The sequence below is a fragment of the Sugiyamaella lignohabitans genome, chromosome A, assembly GCF_001640025.1.
Source record: "Sugiyamaella lignohabitans strain CBS 10342 chromosome A, complete sequence".
NCBI classification, from domain to species: domain Eukaryota; kingdom Fungi; phylum Ascomycota; class Dipodascomycetes; order Dipodascales; family Trichomonascaceae; genus Sugiyamaella; species Sugiyamaella lignohabitans.
Genome location: NC_031672.1, coordinates 3,389,500 through 3,408,829, shown reverse-complemented (window position 1 = coordinate 3,408,829; position 19,330 = coordinate 3,389,500). Strand labels below are relative to the sequence as shown.

Here is a 19,330-nt window from a genome sequence, read left to right as displayed (position 1 = left end):
GCCTCAAATTCAAATCATGATCACTTACTGCTGAGGCTCTCATATCGTCTTCCTGTTGTTGCTGCGCTTGCTGTGCTTCGGGTCTGAACAATAGTTAGTACATCCAAAATCCCAGTATTTTTATCTTATTCCAGGAAAACTCACCCTTGTGCTCCAGCACCACCCGATCCTCCGCCATTACGCTGCATTTCTGCCAACCGCGCTTGGCGAATTGCTTGTAGCTCAGAGTCGTCCATGTTTGTTGATATAGGTTGATATGGAAGCTTAATTTGAGTTTTAGCATGATCCTTCTTCTACCTTCATCAGATCTAGTGCGGCTGAAATTCATGATGTTTCACAGTGAGATCCAGTCTTTAAGAGAAAAATCAACAATATTCACTGCACATATAGGAATAAGCAGGATTCCAACCGTTGGTTGTTGTTACAGAATAATTAGTGCTGCAAATTTTGTCATTTTTCGCTCCCTTGATTGAGTGTCTAAAACTCTCTCCTCTGGTGGAATAGTTAGAGTAGGCAAATGACAGATACTAAAACATGCGCTCTAACTCTCACTCTCTAGAAATGAGTTAATTAGTATACAGAATCTACTTTTAGAGTGAATTACATCTGACTGTAAAGTCTTGTCCGCCTATCATGCATGCCTTACTTTGGACCCTGCATGCAAATATGTGCGTCACAGTGGTTTCCTATGCAGCATCTTGACCTTATAGTGACTAGAGACGCTGTCTCTTTTTCATCTAATGGCTTCTACACAATGCATGAGGTTATTTGAATATGCTCATACAAAGTATTTATAAGTTTAATTGGCAGCCAAGAGGCAAAAATACCTATTGCCTATGTTATTTGATCTAAATTAGGCATTTTATAGCTTAATATTAGGCTGATGCATTCTTGCCGATGCAGTCGGTTTGTACCATCGATAGATATTCGCCAATTGATTGATCTCGAAGCACAGAAATCAGGATATCAGCTTATTATATTTCTCTTTAATTATTAGTAGTTAAAACGAAATTTTCTTGAAATATAAAACAAAATTTCAAATGAATACTAAAATAGATTAATTCGCTGAACTCAAATATTTACTCCTCGGATAGTGCGGCTACGCATAGGTGCCACGCAGTTAAATGATGATCATATCAAATGTTGATTTCTTGATTTTGACTTCGCGGACGACCACGTTTACTTTATTATTGCTTTCACCTTCTTTTTTTATTCGTCTTTTACGTGCTGAGATGCTCTGTTGGCTAATTGCCAACTTGTTTTGCTGAATGATATAATTCAATTGTCAATTTTACTTGTCGAACGGATACATCGCGCTCGTTGAATATGATGAATAGGTTGATGGGCGGTGGTAGGCCCAGCCGGACGGAGAATGGATCAGATTCAATATCCAACAGCCAATCTGGAATCGGTTCTGGTTCGGTTACCAGAACAGGGTCTGGATCTGGTCTTGGAACTGGCTCAGCTCTAGGATCAATCATTGGGTCTGCTATTGGGTCCAAATCGAGATCCGTTTCAAATAGCAGTAGCATTGGACCAGGGTCTGGTGGAGGATATTCTCTTCTGCTGAGGTTTATCGAATCTTCACATTTCTCACTCTTTTTATGTGTATCGTATCTGGAGCGATATGCTGATAATTTGGGAATTCATTATCATTTGTGTAACAAAATTCGAACCTACCCACCGGCAGAAGTCGAGTTTTTCCTTCCTCAGCTAGTACAATTGCATGTTACAGTTGAGACAGAGTCTATGGCTCTAGAAGATCTATTGATAGAGCTTTGTGATGATTCTACTCATTGTACGTTACTGGTGTTTTGGCAGTTACAAGCACATCTTACTGAGTCGTCTACAGAACCAGAATCATATGGGTTCCAGGTCTGCAAGAGATTGTATAATAAACTTCAATATTTATTATTTAATGTTGGTTCGGCTCCTAGTCACAAGTTACGGGAAAATACTGGTCCAGCAATTATTCTTGCTTCATTATTTGCATCTGGAGTTGGCATGCCTGCTGCTCCGGGATTCATCAAACCCTTAATGGTATCACAGGGTCGGAAACAGAGAACTCATATCTTTCATATTGCAACCAAGCTTTTACGGAGCAAGTCTACATCGAACGTAACAGCCACTGACAACTCTAAGAAATCGGAATCTGAAGATGCTAATTCTGGTCCTCCTGTTATGAGAAGAGTAAGAACTGCCAGTACTGTAACCGTCAGTACTACGGGATCCACAAGTAGAGTCGCATCTGTTTCATCGGTCGCATCTGTTCGAACATCTACAACTACTGTGCCTGCTATAACCGATGCTGAAGCTGACAGCAGCATCGTATCAGAAGCAGGTGCTACTGGAAATGCGTCATCGCTCAATGTTTCACGTACAGCTGGACCCGCTCTTAAATCGCAACGGTCTACGAGACTGATCAAGGACGACGTCTATCTACGAGGAAAGACCGAGGCATTATCATTACCAGATCTATCATCGTCTAGTTATCGTAACAGAGCTAACTCAGACGCGTCTCCACCTCTGTCGCCTGTGATTGTTGGCCGTCGAGTGACTTCGAATCCTACTAGTCAGGTTCCTCGACAAGAGCTGGTTCGACAATTGAAAACCAATTACTTCCGCTGTGAGACACAGTTTGTATATGCATTGCAGTCTATTTCCACGCGACTTTTGCAAGTTCCAAAACAGGCACGACTAGCAGCTCTTCGCGTCGAGCTTGCTCTTATAAATAGAGACCTTCCAGCTGAAGTTGATATTCCTCTGCTACTTCCGACCCGCACCAACGGACCTAATCCAACCCAGAATAGAATAGTTCGCATATCCCCAGCCGAAGCTACAGTACTAAATTCAGCTGAAAAAGTCCCCTTCCTAATGTTAATTGAGTTTCTTCGCGATGATGTCGATTTCAACCCGGACAGCGAGAAAAATAAGCATCTGTTATCGAATAAAACTGACAGGAGGTATATTTTCGACATGGCGTATCTCCATGACCAACGTAAAAAAGAACGTGGTATTGCTGGTGATGCATCCACAGAAATTGCAGATGATGAAGATGATGATGTCGACTATAATGAATTAAATGGTAACGATGAACTAATTCCACCAACAGAAGAACGAGATGTTGGCGATATGTCCATGGTCGGTCTATACTACGAGGGACACAGTGGTCAACCAGATGCTCTAACGGCTTCTATATCTGCCTTACCGTTCCACGCTAGCCACAACGACTCTTCATCTTCACCACGGGCGTCTAATTTATCATTCTCTTCATCCTATGTGAGCCCAGCTTCAAGCTCCTCAAACAATAATAATATTGACATCACCGATCTTGCAACACATATGCGAACAGCAGCCATCATGTTAACCCAGTTGGATGGAGCTAATGGTTCAAAACTTCCCAGAGACGAGATAGCGTCTATCAAAGCTAAGATCATTGCCAATATGCAAAGCATGGAAGACCATACCATGAATCCAACAACCATTTTCAAGGGAGAAGCGGGTGAGCGAAAGCTGGAGAACGACTTGAAAACAGCCGGTATTGGTGCGAGCGATGATCCCAGCGCTGCTAATCTAGGAGAAGACTGGACTCTGCGTAAAGAGAGGATCAGACGAACCTCGCCATATGGTCACCTGCCCAACTGGGACCTGTTTTCCGTGATTGCAAAGACCGGATTTGATCTTAGACAAGAAGCATTTGCATGCCAGCTGATTGAGGCAAGCAATAAAATATGGGCAGATAGCGGCGTGTCTGTGTGGGTGAAGAAGATGCGAATTCTGATTACTAGTGAGTCGACTGGTCTTGTAGAAACAATTACCAACGGGTTGAGTATCCATTCAATTAAGAAAGCTCTCACCAATGCATCTATTGCTAATGGAACCAATCCCAAGGGTACTATTGCATCGCTTTCAGAACATTTTGAAAAGAAGTTTGGTGCCCGAGGCTCCGATACACACAACGAAGCATTATCATGTTTTGCCAAAAGTTTAGCTCCATACTCGATCCTGTCGTACATTCTACAAATCAAAGATAGGCACAATGGTAACATTCTTCTCGACAATTATGGTCACATCATCCACATTGACTTTGGATTTCTACTATCGAACTCACCGGGACAATTTGGATTCGAGGCTGCTCCATTTAAGCTGACCCAAGAATATGTTGACCTCATGGGCGGTGTAGACTCGGAATACTTTCAGCAGTTCCGATATCTTCTGAAACAGACATTCAAGACGCTCAGAAAACACGCAGAATCAATAATAATCCTGGTGGAAATGATGTCGCGGGATTCCAACCTGCCATGCTTCTCGTCAGGACCGGCGACCTCGCTGCAGCTGCGGCAGCGATTTCAACTACACCTGAGTGACACGGAAGTCGACCAGTTCGTAGACAACGTGCTCATCCAAAAAAGTCTCGGCAGCATCTACACCAGACTGTACGACCAGTTCCAGCTGCTCACCCAAGGTATATATAGTTGACAAAATAGTTTTGCATTGACGATTACGATTTGTACATTACCGACGATACGGGACCTGGGATGCCTCCGGCGGCTGGGGCTGCGCCCCAGACCCCGTAGCTCCTGCTTCGCAGGAGATTGCTGTGACGTCGACGAAAACGACTCGAGCGCAGCGAGAGGAGCAGCGGGGTCTGGGGCGGAGCCCCAGCCGCCGGAGGCATGTCGTGAAGTAGGAAGAAGAAATGCGCATGGTTTTATCTATTTGATGGATATCTACAGACGGTCGATGATATTAGTGTAGGTCTCCTCGTCCTTCTTACGGGCAGCTTCGGCCTCGACAGTCTCGTGGAGGTACACGTTGGATCTGTGGAAACGGAGCAGGTGCAGGATGCGGGACTCGAGCGACTTGGGGGTGATGCCGAGGTCACCAAAGCCAAGGGCGTTTTTGTCGACCACCTGGTCAATGAACATACGCTCGATCTCGTCTGGTGAGGTGGTGGCCCAGAAAAGGTTTTGAGCCAGCTTGGAAATGGCCTGGTAAGCGCCCTTGGAGATGTTGACGTCCTTGATCTCGTTCTTAGTAGCGTCACGAATAGCGTCGAGAAGCTCGGATTTGGTGTACAGCTTGGGTCCGTTGAGTTCAAAGGTCTTGCCAGCAGTGGAATCGTCATATCCAATCTTTTCAAGTGCAGTAGCCACATCGTTGACTAATGTAGGATAGAATGTCTCCTTACCTTCATTAGGTAGTAAAACATACTTTTGTTGGGCTAATTTGTTAAGGAATTTATCACCCAAGCCATACATGGGACCAGGACGGACGATAGTGGCATCGGGAATGATATCTCTGACGACCTCTTCACCGAGAGCCTTGGTTCTGTAGAACTCCGACGCCGAATTGGGGTCGACACTGTGAGAAGAAACGTGAACAAGTCTGGGGACGTTGAACTTCTTGACAGCCTCAGCAATACGCTTGGCTCCCTCGACATTTACGTCGTGATAACTGAAGTTTTTGGTGGTGTAATTACGGCCGACCAGATTATAAACGATATCGGAGTGCTTGACGGAATCCTCAATGGACTTGATGTTTCGAATATCCCATTCCATGAAGTTGACGACACCCAAATCTCCTGTGACCTTGAGGTGTCTCTTGTGAATCTCCTCTCTAAAAGGAGCAACTGTGATAGTACCTTGACGAGCAAGTTTAGCAGTGAGAACGGTTCCCAAGAAACCAGGAGCGCCGAATACTGTCGCAGTATACCCGGTTCTCGACGATCTGCCACCGGTACCTTGTGTGATAAGAGTTTTGCCAGTTCTGGTGATATTAACTTGTGAATCCAGGTTCTCAAAAGTTTGGATTCCACGTCTACCAATGGAGGAACCAATGGCTGACACTGTCATTATGTTAGTACAATTAAGAAAATGATATGTTTTGACATGCGCGTGCCTTTTCCAACCCGAGCCTCTGCCTTGACCGCTTCTTTTCCCTTCAAAAAAAATTATCATATTCACTTTCAATATCAACTCGCCAAACCATCCTCGACCAGCTACAAATAGACCATTGACTAGATTTCTCCAATAATTATATAAAGGTCGCTCAGCGTAACCACCCGTCTAAAGTCGATACCCAGCCACAATCACATCACTCAAACTACAGCCTGCTGTTCTAGCAGACTGAAAGAATACACTTACCGCCTCGTCCCTGTCTCAATGTAGCCGACAGCATTGCTTATTTCAATTGTTCAAAGCTCAAGACAACTTCCAAGTCGGTCTGTCTGTTCGTCTCGCGCTCTGCAGCTATCTCAGTATCGAGCTATGAATTTGCTGATATTTGAAAAATAGCCTCTCGCTATTGGAGGAACCTGCACCCCTGCCCCTAGCCCTGCAGTCCTATATACGCATAACATGCGCCCACCGGGACGGGTGGGCTTGCCTCGGGCGGCTGGGGCTCTCTCCCAGATCCCGTGGCTCCTGTTTCGCAGAAAACTGCTGGACCGTAGACAAAACGACTCGAGCGCAGCGAGAGCAGCAACGGGGTCTGGGGCAGAGCCCCAGCCGCCGGAGGCAGGTCACCCCGTCAGCCGTGCAGGGTCCATTCTCTGCACAATGGGATCGGCTATCAAGATTAGCGTGAGTGCATGCATGGAAGCGGAGGTGGAACGAACGTGTCAGTCGAGGAAGTGAAAAGTGAGTGAAGCAGTGCAACGCGCTTGAATATACAACCCTTTTGTTTAGTATTATACTCGAGTACAAATAATAAATAGATAGCCAGGCAGACCACACAGCCGTGTGTGGTGCTTAGAAAAAGCCAATCAGGTTGAGCAGCTCTAGAATGCCGCCGCCAAACACTAGGAAGCCGAGCACGACTAAACGGGCAAGTTAGTTCTTGGTCGAATGTGCGATCCGTGGTCCAGTGGAGCTTGTATCACTTCATGAAGAAGTTGTTTGAGCCTTGTGACCATGTGAAAGACTCAAAATAACCGTTGCTAGTGGTACTTACCTAACCAGGTGGTGGAGAGAGGAGACTGTTCCTTGGGCTTGGGAGCTGGGGGCTTGCCCATCTTGCTCTGCTGGTTCTTGGCGAACTTGAGGTTGGCTTTTCTTTGCAAAGGAGTCTGAGGTGCCATTTTTGAACTGTACAAATAGAGGTAGCGATGCGGGAAATTGAAAGCAAGACTGTAGGGAGACCAGATCAAACAGAGTGGGAAGTGAGATCGCGATGTGTGAAGTGCATTTATACGTGGCATTTGACTGCATCGGGCCGTGTGAAACTTTGTAGCCGCCCACGCGCTAGAGATTGTCAGGGTTCTTATCGCTGGACCCTGCCTGACCCTTCCTTTGCTTGTCGTCCACTGGTAGTACCACTTCTGGATACAGTGGTACTTTTATTACGGTCGTGTTATCTTCATTTTGTTACGGCTGTCACCTCAAACACTGTGAGTCTCAAACTCTAGAAACCAGTCAGAGGACCAGACCTGGTTTTGATTCCTTCTTCAAAGGCACACGATGCCATCTTCTCGCTAAAGTACCAGTACCTTTTTTGACCTTTTTTGTTTAAGAGCTTCCAAAAATTATTGGGATTTTTCTGGGGCCTACTGAACAGGAGTTCCCTAGAGTGTGAAATCTGAATCCTAACCCTAACATCTGTGGGTAGATAATCAGCGATGTTGGAGAACTCGAGCTCTGAACTGGTGACGGTGCCATGATTGAAGTCATTTGTAACGATAGGTGGGTTGTGGGGATTGCCTCCGGCGGCTGGGGCGCTGCCCCAGACCCCGTTGTGTTCCGCTTCGCGGAACGACTGGGGATTCTCGTTGGTGTTTAACTAACGGTTTCAGAGTAGGAAAGAAAGTCAGAGTCAAGTGCCTGCCTGACGACCTGGTCGGCGACTTTAAAAGATTGTTGGCTGCTCAAATTGGTACTTCTCCTGAGAAGATTGTACTGAAAAAAGGTTATACCACCTTCAAGGACCATATCACCCTGGCTGACTACGAAATTCACAACGGATCAAACTTGGAGTTGTAAGTATCAGTTGTAGAGTACTCAATTGCCGTTTTACCATTCACCAATCTTATGGGGCTCGATTTAAAGCAATTTCGTGAATACCAAAGAATATGGCTATCAGGCTCTCAATATATTGAAAGTGTCCTCTGTTACCTGATTCTAACTGACTTTATAGGTACTACTCATAGTATATTAATATTTAACAATGCATAACAAATCAAATTAATGAACAAAACAGAATATATACATTCTAAACCCTCCATCAGGGCCTAGTTTTTAGATTGCCTTTGATATACAAATGACCCTTGATACTTCAGTTCCAGAGGTTCTCAAATGCATACCATTGTGCTGGCACAACCTGGGCCATTAAACTTTGTAGCTTGGGTTGCGGTCGACATATTTCCCAGATTAACCTCTCTCAATAAAGTTCTCGTTTCTAGCACTTTCAGGACTCTCTTCAACACCGTATTTGATGAAATCTTTCACCTTTTGTACATATAGCTTTCCATCCATGGGACCTTGATAGCCTCTGAATGTATGCTTGACCTTGGGTGCTGTGGCACATACCAATGGCTTCAGTTGAGTAGTATCAATACCGCTAGGAACAACGTAGGTTCGTACTTTTTCCCAGTTGACAATATATCTTCCTCTTGTGGTCCATCTACCCACACCTGACGAACCAGTACCTTTGTAGAATGTTTTATTACCTTGCTTGGTAGTCAGTGACCATCTCTTATTACCAGTTTTGAGCATACCGTAAAAGATCTCTCCATTACGGTATGTCTGCCATGGGCGTAGCAGGAAGTTGATTTGAGTGGGTTTCATTTTGGCTGTTGTGTGTTAAGGCAATTAATTGGTCTACTTATCTGAATTCAATGCTCGTGAAGCTCTGAAGCTACTAAAATTTCATGTCGTCAGCCGTGCGTATTTTTCAGAGTGAAATATGCAGGGTGCAAGAGATTGAAGATACGAAAGTGATCGCTGGTTATTTAGAGATACTTTCTTTGCCCCTAGAATAATAATTTATTGACTATGTGTCAAAAATTATTAAATTTTTCTAAGAGAAAATTCACAAAACAAAAGTTGCTAGAGAAATGTGAAAATTATCTTAATCTTGTCTTTCAGTATACGAGAATTATATTACTGGTATTTTATGATTGGCTAAATCCATATAAATATTACCTGACAAATTGAAAAGTTGAGAAACCCTTTATTAGCCGTTCTTTTTATAGGATTCATTTACGGAGATTTTATTTGGATTTAGTCTGGTTTAATAAGTTCATATTTTTCCAAGTATGACTTCTCCCAACGGTCGGCCTTTCAGTTTGCATTTTTCACATGTTCCAGCGATAGATCAGCACGGCTTGATCGAGATGGACAGAAAAGTGGGCATCTCACGTCTCAAAAATTTCGATCTGGCAGTGCGTGCGTTTTAACAGTCTGATCCTCTCAACCATTGTTGCCGTGCACTGTGAAACCAACTCTAGTGAATGCTCTCAGTTGATTAATTGAGGCTTGGCAATTTGTTTCTTGAAAATGGCTCGTATTTTACTGATAGACTCGTACGACTCGTTTACTTTTAACTTATCCACTTTGATTGAAAAGGTTACTGGTGCCACTGTTATCACTATACGAAATGATGCTATTGGATCCGACGAACTTATAAACGACATTCTACCTTTATTTGATGCTGTCGTTGTTGGTCCTGGTCCTGGATCTCCTGATAACCCGGATGATATTGGTGTCCTCGATAGTCTATGGAAATTGACCGATGAGCATGTATTGCCTATTTTCGGTGTCTGTTTGGGTTTCCAAAGCATGGTTCTTGGCTTTGGTGGTTCAATTCATAGACTCAAGGTTATAAAGCATGGTCAGCCTGGAAAGATTCAGCATTCTGGAGAAAGCATCTTCAAGGGTCTCCCTCAAGGGTTTTCGAGCATTCGCTATCACTCATTACATGCCAGAATCTCAGATAAAGATAATCTTCCTAACGGTACAACAAATGGCCATGTTAATGGCAATACAACTAGCAATGGTACGAGAGCTGGATCTGGCCGTGATACATCAGGATCAATAACTCCTCTTGCTTGGTTAATATCGACCGAAGATGATCATGCCGAGAGAGTCTTGATGGCAGGTAAGCATCTCTCAAAGCCATTTTATGGAGTTCAGTATCACCCCGAAAGCATCTGCTCCGAGTACGGTGCAGAGGTCTTGATGAACTTCTGGCTGGAAGCACAGAAATGGTCGTCAGAACATGGACGAGTTGCCTCTCAAGACGAAGCAAAATTCAATATTATGAAATCGCATTATAGCATTAAGCCGGAACCTTTAACAACGGGAGATCTTTCATCAACTACGTCCCCGGTACAAGTTCCTTATAAAAAACTACAGCTACGGCCTCTAGTTAATAGTGATTCGCCATCGTCAACATATATTGGTGCAGATATTATCTGCGATGAGCTGTTGGAAACAGGCAACTTTGTCTTACTTAATTCGGCCTCAGAGCCAGGAAGATGGTCTATCATCGGTGTTTTACAACCTGGCAAGACAAATACGATTACGCATTACACGAGTCAATCCCCCCAATATGCATACATTACAAAGTGGAAAGAGACTGAACGTTCTCCTATAGACCTAGCCACATATGGTAGCCATAAGGACGGTGGTGATACCAATTCGCATCCTTCAGTTTGGAATTTCCTCGCTCACTACATGTCACCTAAAATCGCTATATACAAACAGGCCACAACTCCTCCAAACGCACCTTTCATTGGTGGTTTAGTAGGCTACTTCACTTATGAGGCTTCCTCCCTCAATATGATTCCTGAAAAGAAACCTCTCCCTGTGTCCCAAGAAAATCAGACTAATGCTGCTGATGTTTCTCTTGTCGATGTTGAACGAACCATTCTTATTGATAATCAAACTCATGTACTATACACAGTGTCTCTGCTCCCTGGTGACGATGAATGGTTGACAACCACAATAGAGAAAATTGATAACCTCCAAAAACAATCTGGCCCATTCACATCCACAATCACCCCTCTAGAACTTCCTGCTAATCCCACTGTTACAATGCCAGACAAAGAAAAGTACATTGCAAAAATCAGGGCCTCACAAGAGTATCTAAAAAGTGGAGACTCTTACGAATTATGTCTTACAGCCCAAACTAAAATCGAGTATAAGGAAGTGGTTGATCCCTGGAACCTATACAAGATTTTGCTTAAACGTAATCCTGCTCCATATTCGTGTTTTCTCGATCTCCCTGATTCTATTTTAGTAGGTTCGTCACCTGAGCGGTTTATGTCTTGGAACAGACAGGGTATGTGTGAGTTCCGTCCTATCAAAGGAACTGTGAAAAAATCGCCTGACATGACTCGTGCTAAAGCTGAAGCCATCTTGAATACACCAAAAGAACTCGGTGAGAATCTCATGATCGTAGATCTCATTAGACACGATCTCAACCAAATTCTTCACAATGTTCGTGCTGATAAACTGATGTCTGTCGAGGAGTACAAATCTGTTTATCAGCTGGTATCAGTTATTCAGGGTGATCTGCCCAATGAGTATTTGGGTATTGATGTCCTAAGCCACTCACTTCCACCAGGATCTATGACAGGTGCTCCCAAATTACGCTCTGTTGAGATTCTACATCATTTGGAGGACCAAGTACCACGAGGTATTTATTCTGGAGTATCAGGCTACTGGTCGGTCCAAGACGAAGGCGATTGGAGCGTTATTATTCGCTCAACATACATGTACAAAGCAGACTTGCATACTTGGCGAATTGGTGCTGGTGGAGCTATCACCATTCTCAGTGACCCTGAAGCTGAATGGGACGAAATGCAGACCAAGCTCAATACAGCTCTTCAGGCCTTTCGCGAAGTTTAGATATACTATAATTTTACCCCACTCTTAATCACTCCTATTTACTTTCTTAATCGTCGAACTCTGTCTCATAGCTGGAACATTTTTTTTTCAACTTCTTAATCTCCATAGCTCGTAACTGGAAGACAAATTATCCGGCTATGGAAGTTATCTTTCCTAAGACCATGGTCAATGTAGCAAAGCCATAAATATATCACAATGACATATCTCGAATAACTAACTACCCGAGGATAAGCATTAATCGGCTTCCCCATGCATGTCCATTTAAAGTTTTCGATAAACTAGCGATACTGGTCGATCATGGGAGGCGTGGATGTGCAGGATAATCAATACCCGACAGATCATGAAGTAACTTGCTTTTTCAAAACTCCCATCTGTAGTGGATCGTGTATTTTTCACTTTGCGGAAAACCTTGTATAAATATCCAAAAGAGATATGTAATTTGTCATTGTTTGTTGTGCAGAAGAAGGGGAAATATTGACGATCGGAGGCGTTTGTGATGTACTTACTTAGCATGGTAAACATGGTGTGAATCGAAGTGAATTCGCTTGAAATACTATGCAACGAATGTATGATGTAATATGAAAATGGAGACGTTGCTATGTTAGTATGAATTAACAAATAAGATAAAATAAAATATTTAGCTTCCAATGATGAAATTCGTACTTTGGATTCAAGTATTCCTGCTGACTTGTGGAGCATATGCTGCTACAGTTATTCTGTCTCCTTCCACTGCGGATCCATTCTATACGGCACCAGGCAGAGGTATGAACAACAGGCATTAGGATCTATCTTGAAGACTCGCCCTGTTCCTGGCAGTTTGGGATTTCTGATTCTTCCTGAAAGAGCACAAGCAGCATACCATATGTATAGAACTGAGGGTGTCTTTGGCAATCCTCTTGCTTCTGTAATGACTATTATTGGTGAGTAAATCCAGATTATCTTGCACTTTACCCGCTACCCCCAAAAAAGCAGGGTTGAGCAGCGGCATTCTCTTGGTTGTTAGACAGACTCAACGGAAAAGCTGTTTCCAAGGGATGCTCTACTGCTACCAGCCTTCAGTAATGCGCTTCCGAAACTGCTGGTGTTTGGATCAATTGCTGGAGATCTACTTTATCTATTAGAAAAGACCATATAGACTAGACAGACAGCTATAGTATATACAGTCAATAGGAGGGTCATCATATAAATTGACAGAATGATGGATTCCCCACAGTCTCTCCTATTTAATAATATGCTAGAGATTCAATGCAAATGCTAATAATATACAATAAATATGACATCACGATCCCTCTTCAAGATAGACGAGGGCAGTTTTATAGGTTGGGTCAAACTGAGTCCAGCGTTGAGCCAGCTTGAGTCCAGATGCTGTGGGTTGGCTCCAGGCAACACGGTTTTTAGGAACTGAAAGTGCGTATATAAAGTTCGATAGACAGGAATCAAGTAGCTTCGAGGCCATATTAAGAGAACGGCACTCTTTCACTGTGAATATACGCGAGACACCAATGATTGCTGGTTGAATTTTGTCGGTTAGCTGGCCAGTAGCGGCATCCATGACGTAAGCCTGGGTGATACGTTCTACAATTAGCAGAGACGTGGCTCGCTTGTCTTTCACATAAACAAAAGCAGCACCTTGCTCAGATCGAGTTCGCCAATAAGGATTTTCAGGCGGGGCATTCAGTTCTGAATTGACAAGATCGAGAATATCTTGAACTGCTGCTTTTTCCGAAGGTTTGGAGCTGGCGTCTATTTTGACGATATATTCAGAATGCGATGTAGTAATAAAGTCATGATTATATGGAATACGTTTTCCATACGACTTTGGCCAAGGTCTACCTCTCAAATAACGACCATGAAGCTTGTCGTGTGATTTGACATCTTCTTTTAGTACTGGTGAATAAGACATGCCACATAAAGGGCATGTTTTTTGAGACTCTACACCGACCAAGAGCTGTGCTTGAATGAGGGATTTGACAGGTTTCAGGGGAGTTGGTTTTATCGGTTCCAACACGGCATTCTCATTCGCATCAGTATGAATAGAAATTTTGGTAGATTGCTTTTTGGCCGAAAACATTGACAGAATTGTATTCTTTTGACTGGTCCCATTTGTACTGCTGGAAATAGTATGATGGATTTTGTCGCTACTCGTTCCACTAGATTGAGTAACTTCCCCACATTCTAAAGAGATTAAGTCTGCAAACGGGTCTGAACGTGTCCTATTCTTCGAACTCCTTGTCTCGGGTGTCTGTTTCTCGTCATTTCTATTAGCTTTTTCGTTCAATTTACTATTCGACAACGAACGCAATGGCGAGGATGGAGGTGGAGACATCAACTGTAAACCTTCACGCTGTAAACCTCCAGGTCGTGGTGGAGAAGAGCTAGTGAGAGATAACGGCGTTGATGAAAGAGATGGTGAAGATAATCCTTTTATCGGACCCGTTAGTGGGTTCAGATCTGCTGCCAAAAAGTCACCATCGTTCTCCTTTTCAGCGGCCAATGCCAGTAATCTCCTCTTCTTTCTCTCAGAGATGTATACTGCCATTCTGAGCGTGTCCTCTATTATTTGACCAGAACCAAGACAAATTTTGTCAGCCCATACGAGGACAGAGTAACAGGCAGCTACGACTTTAGTATAAAGTGCCGGTGTCCAGAACTAAGTCGTGGATTTAGTCGCGTGTTCAGCTCACTTAAACGCGTTAGAATGTCGAGATCAGAGACCAAGCGCGTGATATGCATAGATAAGATAGATGTAAGGGTTTCGTAACGATGTTGTAGCTCGAGAAAATCCAAGCATGCTAGACGCAGGGACGGCTCTTGAGTTGATGTAGACAAGCATCGGTGATGAGATGGTATGCGGGAACCCGCTATACCGAGTTTAACAAAGGACAGCAATGGCAGTTTCAGGTTCAAGTACCAGGTTCGAAGCACGAGGGCGAGAAAAGAAGTAGGTGCGGCCTGAGGATGTGCCGAAGAAACTAAAGAAGTGGGGTAAAGATCAATGATCAGTACAAAAGAGTATACGCGGAATGTCAGAAGTGTAGTTGAGGATCAGTGATCTACTCTAAACGAGGACGTTAGGATTCGGATATTAGTGTAACCATCAGGAACCGATCGTAAGGCACCAAATGCGGGGCGGCTCGAGGGGGCTAGCTTGGCCACAATAGTCATAGTCAGGATTTTTCCTGTGGGCAATATGAGGGTTCTTCTGCAAAAGATAATGGCGTTTAACCTTAATTAACGGGCGACAGAAGTCAAAAAGAAAAATTAAACTAAAAACAGACAAAAAGTCAAAAAATCTAGAAAAAGAAAGAAAAACAAGCGGTAAAAGCAAAATTCGAGCGGGGGTATCTCGTCATATGTCCTTTGGCCCGCTAAACCACACCGCAGACTCACCACTGATGCCCAAGGTCCAATTCTTTTAACTGGCAATATCAGGTATCAACTACATACCAAATGGTAAAGAATTTCAATGACTATGAACATACTAGATGCTCATTTTAAGACATTACTAGATACAACTGTTTTACTCCATTGTCTACTTCATTGTATGCTTCTAGTGATATAGCTTGTGTCAAAGTCCATGCACCTGGCTAATAGAAGAAAATAGTCTTTGTTAATAATAAACAATGCATCCTGTCAACCTAAAATACCGTTCTAAGCACAGATCATCCGGTTCTTTGCATCTTTTATCCTCGGTAGTGAAACAGATGTCAATCAATGCGGGGTCAAACTGCACCTGACCGGCCATCCATCTTTAGGCACATGGCTATCGGTATGTAAATAATATATTAGTAAAAAAATAAACACATTTATAAAAGGGGGCGAGAAGTCCGCCAGAAGGACATTTGGAATACCAAATCCATTTGACTCAGGCTTCCAGTAATGTATTTTATTAATTCAGTTTTGATACTGTTATTTGCCTGTCAGGCATATGCTGCGAGTACCGTCCCTCCTCTTCCTACTGAGGATTCGTTCTATACCACTCCTTCTGGATTTGAGCAGCAGCCTCTTGGAGCAATCTTAAAAACTAGACCCATTCCTGGTAGTCTGGGATTTTTGATTGATCCTGAAAAGGCAAAGGCCAGCTACCAATTTATGTATAGAACTGAAGATGCTCTGGGTAACCCTATTGCTGCCATCAGCACTATTATTGGTAAGTTGATGTGAAGCCCTCTATTCGATTCACGATTAATTTATTCCAAAAAAAATAGTGGACTAACAAGCTTCAAGTCCCAGCAAATGCTGACAGTAATAAGCTTCTTTCCTATCAGATTGAGGAGGATTCTTCTTATCTGAACTGTGCACCCTCTTATTCTCTTCAGGTTGGTTCAAGACTTGATGGTATCGTTTCTCAAGTGGACTTTCTTCTGATCGAAGCTGTTCTTAACCAAGGTGTTTACGTCGTTATTCCTGATTATGAAGGACCCAACAGTGCATTCACAGTTGGACAATTGGCAGGTCGTTTGGTACTTGATTCAATCAGAGCAGCTCTACAAACACAATCTTTCACTGGACTGAATCTCAATCCCAGAATTGTTACCTGGGGTTACTCTGGTGGTAGTCTTGCTTCAGTAAGTATTTTTTTTTTTTTGGAACCTGAACTCTTCGAATTAAATATTAACTAACATTTTCTAGGGCTGGTAAGTCGTTTTCTCTTCAGTAATCTCCTGCGAAGCAGGAGCTACGGGGTCTGGGGCAGAGCCCCAGCCGCCGGAGGCAGTCCGCCTTTTATGTTCTGTTCAATGAACAAGTTTACTGACTATTTTTGTAGGGCTGCACAACTTCAACCTTCTTATGCACCTGAGCTTACAATTGTGGGAACCGCTTTAGGCGGATTAGTACCAAATGTTAGTTCTGTGTTGCTACAAATTAATGGCGGTCCTTTCGCTGGTTTGATTCCTGCTGGTATTAACGGCATGGTTGCCCAATATTCTGAACTCCAGGATGTCATAAACCAATACATCCTTCCAGATAAGAAGGCCAAATTCGATGATTCCAAATCACAGTGTTTACTGAGTGATTTTGCCGAGTACGTTGATACAAATTTCTGGACGTGGTTCAATAATGGAAATGAGTTCTTTTATGATGCAAGAACTCAAAAGGTAATCAATGAGAACACTATGGGAGTTGATCCTACTCAGATTCCAATCACGCCATTATACTTCTATCAATCAGATGAGGATGAAGTCGCCCCTATTGTAGCTACTAATACCTTGTATAACCAGTGGTGTTCTAAGGGTGTCTCCATTAACTTCCAAAAGAGTCTTGTTTCAGAACATATCAGTGAATCCATTGAGGGATCTGCTGCCGCATATTCTTGGTTGCTTGATAGACTCAATGGCAAGCCTGTCGCCAAAGGATGCTCTACCGCTACCAGCTTATTTAGTAATGCTCTTCAGAATTTGCAGGTATTCGGATCTATTATTGCTGGTGACTTGTTTGACCTTCTAGGAAAGACTATCTAGTTATTATAGTTATTATAGTTATAATGTTCATGTTGGTATTTGCCTATTCTATAATTTTCTGTTGGATAGGGCTTTATATATATATATCGTCTAGCGTTTCTGATGAAGTTGATTTTTTATTATGATATGATCTCCTGGTAATTTAAACCTGAATCATCTGCATATTTATGCAATGCATCTTCACATTACACATTTTATTTCAGGTTTAATCAATAAGTGGGATATTTTGTTACGGAGTCGAAAATGTGAAATACATCTGCAATGCTAGACGGACGCGTCTTGTAGTAACGAAATTCCAGTCTAGACTTTGGGTTCTGGGTTCTAAGAGCATAAATTGTTAATAATGCCGATATTTCGTGACAATAATCTGTTTGTAAGTAGTTGAAAGTCTGGTGTGCTGCAATTGGTTGAAAGAGGGAAGGGTAAAAGGGCATATATTTTATTCTTCACTCCGTCGACCCAAGCTCCTCGAACAGGAGCTCAGTTTTCAGTTCAATAAAGTCTAACCAATAAAAGATTATCTCTCTTGGGTCTGAACTGACACAGGCTCAATATGGCCTGGGTGAATCTCTGGCTCCAGCTACTATTGAGCTTCCTACTGTAGTATATAAAGATCCAGAGAATGAAGGAAAATTCAAGAGTACCGGAGTAGAAAAAGATGCTGTTCGTCCAATTGTTGCATCAAAAATCGTGGATTTAGCGGCATTGAATTATTTTATTAAACTTATCTATAAATCGGCAACGAAACCTGTCGCCAGTTATATTCCCCCAGCGCTACTACTGGTAACACCAAGCCAATGGACCAGAGGTCAGATTGAAAGCATCACTCAATACGCATTTGAGACTATCCAAGTAACAGGCTTCACATTAATTCCTACTTGTCAAGTAGTGGCTTATGCTCACAACACTCCATTCTCGCTCATAATCGATATTGGCAAAGAGCGGACTGAAATTAGTCCTATATCCGATTTTCAAGTGGTAGAGAACGCCGTTATAACTATTCCGTATGGTGGGGACTCGATAACCAGTGAAATCACGAAACTGTTACCAGATCTGTCATGGGAACAGGCTGAAGATCTCAAAAAATCGCCTATATATGAAGTTCTCAGTGAAGACGATACGAAAAACTCATGGTTTGGATTGAATCCTGATGCGTCTGAGGATAATAATTTAGAGGATGATGGTGTTGTAGATGTAGCTGCTATTGTTGCTAGTGGTCGTACAAGAGAGATTTTGGCCGAGCGAGAGCGAGCAAAACAAAACGAAGAATCTGGCGGCGCCAAGAAAGTTGAGCCTCCTAATATGGATAGAGAGTTCAATAGCTTCGTAGACCGTAATGGCAAGACTATTGAAGTAGGTAAACAGCGATTTCACGGTACTGAGACGCTGGTGGATAAACTTACCTTTAGTGTTGGAGAAGCGATTAAGAGGATAGATCAAATTATTCGTCGCCAGGATATTTGGGATAATTTAATTATCACAGGTCGTGGTTCTCGTATCAAGGGTCTTAAAGAAGCTATCTTTGTTAACCTTCAAGCACGATTTCTTATTCTAAGACCCACAACTTACTCAGAGCTACCTTCAACTGTCAACACTGGCTATAATACTCCAAATGCCAACAATGGAGGTGGTACTCCAGGATTTAACAACTTCAACAGCCATCTTAATAGTGCCGTCAACAATCCTGCGCTACATCAAGGTCATGGACAAGCTCCCACCTCTATCAAACTGGCTAAAATGCCCGAGTACTTCCCTGAATGGAAGGGTCATGGATGGGAAGATGTGGCATTCCTTGGTGCCGAAATCGCTGCTAAACAGTATTTCACTGGCTCCATCGACAATGTGTACATGTCACGTAACGATTACAATTCTTTCGGTCCAGCATATATCTGGGAAGTTATTTAATTGATCTTATTATTATTATTGTTATTGTTATTGTTATTTTATTTGCATCGGCGTCATAGCTTTTGCGTTATAGCTTATGTCCCATGCTGCTCTTCACTTAGCACGCCATCCTGA

General features: G+C 42.9%; 7 protein-coding genes across 7 annotated transcripts; 4 read left to right on the top strand and 3 right to left on the bottom strand.

Annotated features, from left to right (window-relative positions):
* Window positions 1-1,341: 1,341 nt before the first annotated feature.
* PIK1 (1-phosphatidylinositol 4-kinase) lies at window positions 1,342-4,479 on the top strand (the record flags this gene model as incomplete). Its single annotated transcript, XM_018877923.1, has 1 exon — window positions 1,342-4,479. One exon carries the CDS (start codon window positions 1,342-1,344, stop codon window positions 4,477-4,479), a length of 3,138 nt encoding a protein of 1,045 aa, XP_018735277.1.
* Window positions 4,480-4,730: 251 nt separating this feature from the next.
* AWJ20_1071 (putative mitochondrial Complex I, 40kd subunit) lies at window positions 4,731-5,855 on the bottom strand (the record flags this gene model as incomplete). The annotated part of the gene is made up of 1 exon (XM_018877922.1): window positions 4,731-5,855. The coding sequence occupies one exon, from the start codon at window positions 5,853-5,855 to the stop codon at window positions 4,731-4,733; it is 1,125 nt and encodes a 374-aa protein (XP_018735276.1).
* A 2,511-nt stretch (window positions 5,856-8,366) lies between these two features.
* On the bottom strand, window positions 8,367-8,783 carry MRPL27 (mitochondrial 54S ribosomal protein YmL27; the record flags this gene model as incomplete). The annotated part of the gene is made up of 1 exon (XM_018877921.1): window positions 8,367-8,783. One exon carries the CDS (start codon window positions 8,781-8,783, stop codon window positions 8,367-8,369), a length of 417 nt encoding a protein of 138 aa, XP_018735275.1.
* Window positions 8,784-9,494: 711 nt separating this feature from the next.
* On the top strand, window positions 9,495-11,849 carry ABZ1 (4-amino-4-deoxychorismate synthase; the record flags this gene model as incomplete). Its single annotated transcript, XM_018877919.1, has 1 exon — window positions 9,495-11,849. The coding sequence occupies one exon, from the start codon at window positions 9,495-9,497 to the stop codon at window positions 11,847-11,849; it is 2,355 nt and encodes a 784-aa protein (XP_018735274.1).
* Window positions 11,850-13,128: 1,279 nt separating this feature from the next.
* ECO1 (Eco1p) lies at window positions 13,129-14,388 on the bottom strand (the record flags this gene model as incomplete). The annotated part of the gene is made up of 1 exon (XM_018877918.1): window positions 13,129-14,388. One exon carries the CDS (start codon window positions 14,386-14,388, stop codon window positions 13,129-13,131), a length of 1,260 nt encoding a protein of 419 aa, XP_018735273.1.
* Window positions 14,389-15,728: 1,340 nt separating this feature from the next.
* On the top strand, window positions 15,729-16,013 carry AWJ20_1067 (uncharacterized protein; the record flags this gene model as incomplete). The annotated part of the gene is made up of 1 exon (XM_018877917.1): window positions 15,729-16,013. One exon carries the CDS (start codon window positions 15,729-15,731, stop codon window positions 16,011-16,013), a length of 285 nt encoding a protein of 94 aa, XP_018735272.1.
* A 575-nt stretch (window positions 16,014-16,588) lies between these two features.
* On the top strand, window positions 16,589-19,216 carry ARP9 (Arp9p; the record flags this gene model as incomplete). The annotated part of the gene is made up of 2 exons (XM_018877916.1): window positions 16,589-17,276; window positions 17,892-19,216. The coding sequence occupies 2 exons, from the start codon at window positions 16,589-16,591 to the stop codon at window positions 19,214-19,216; spliced, it is 2,013 nt and encodes a 670-aa protein (XP_018735271.1).
* Window positions 19,217-19,330: the final 114 nt, after the last annotated feature.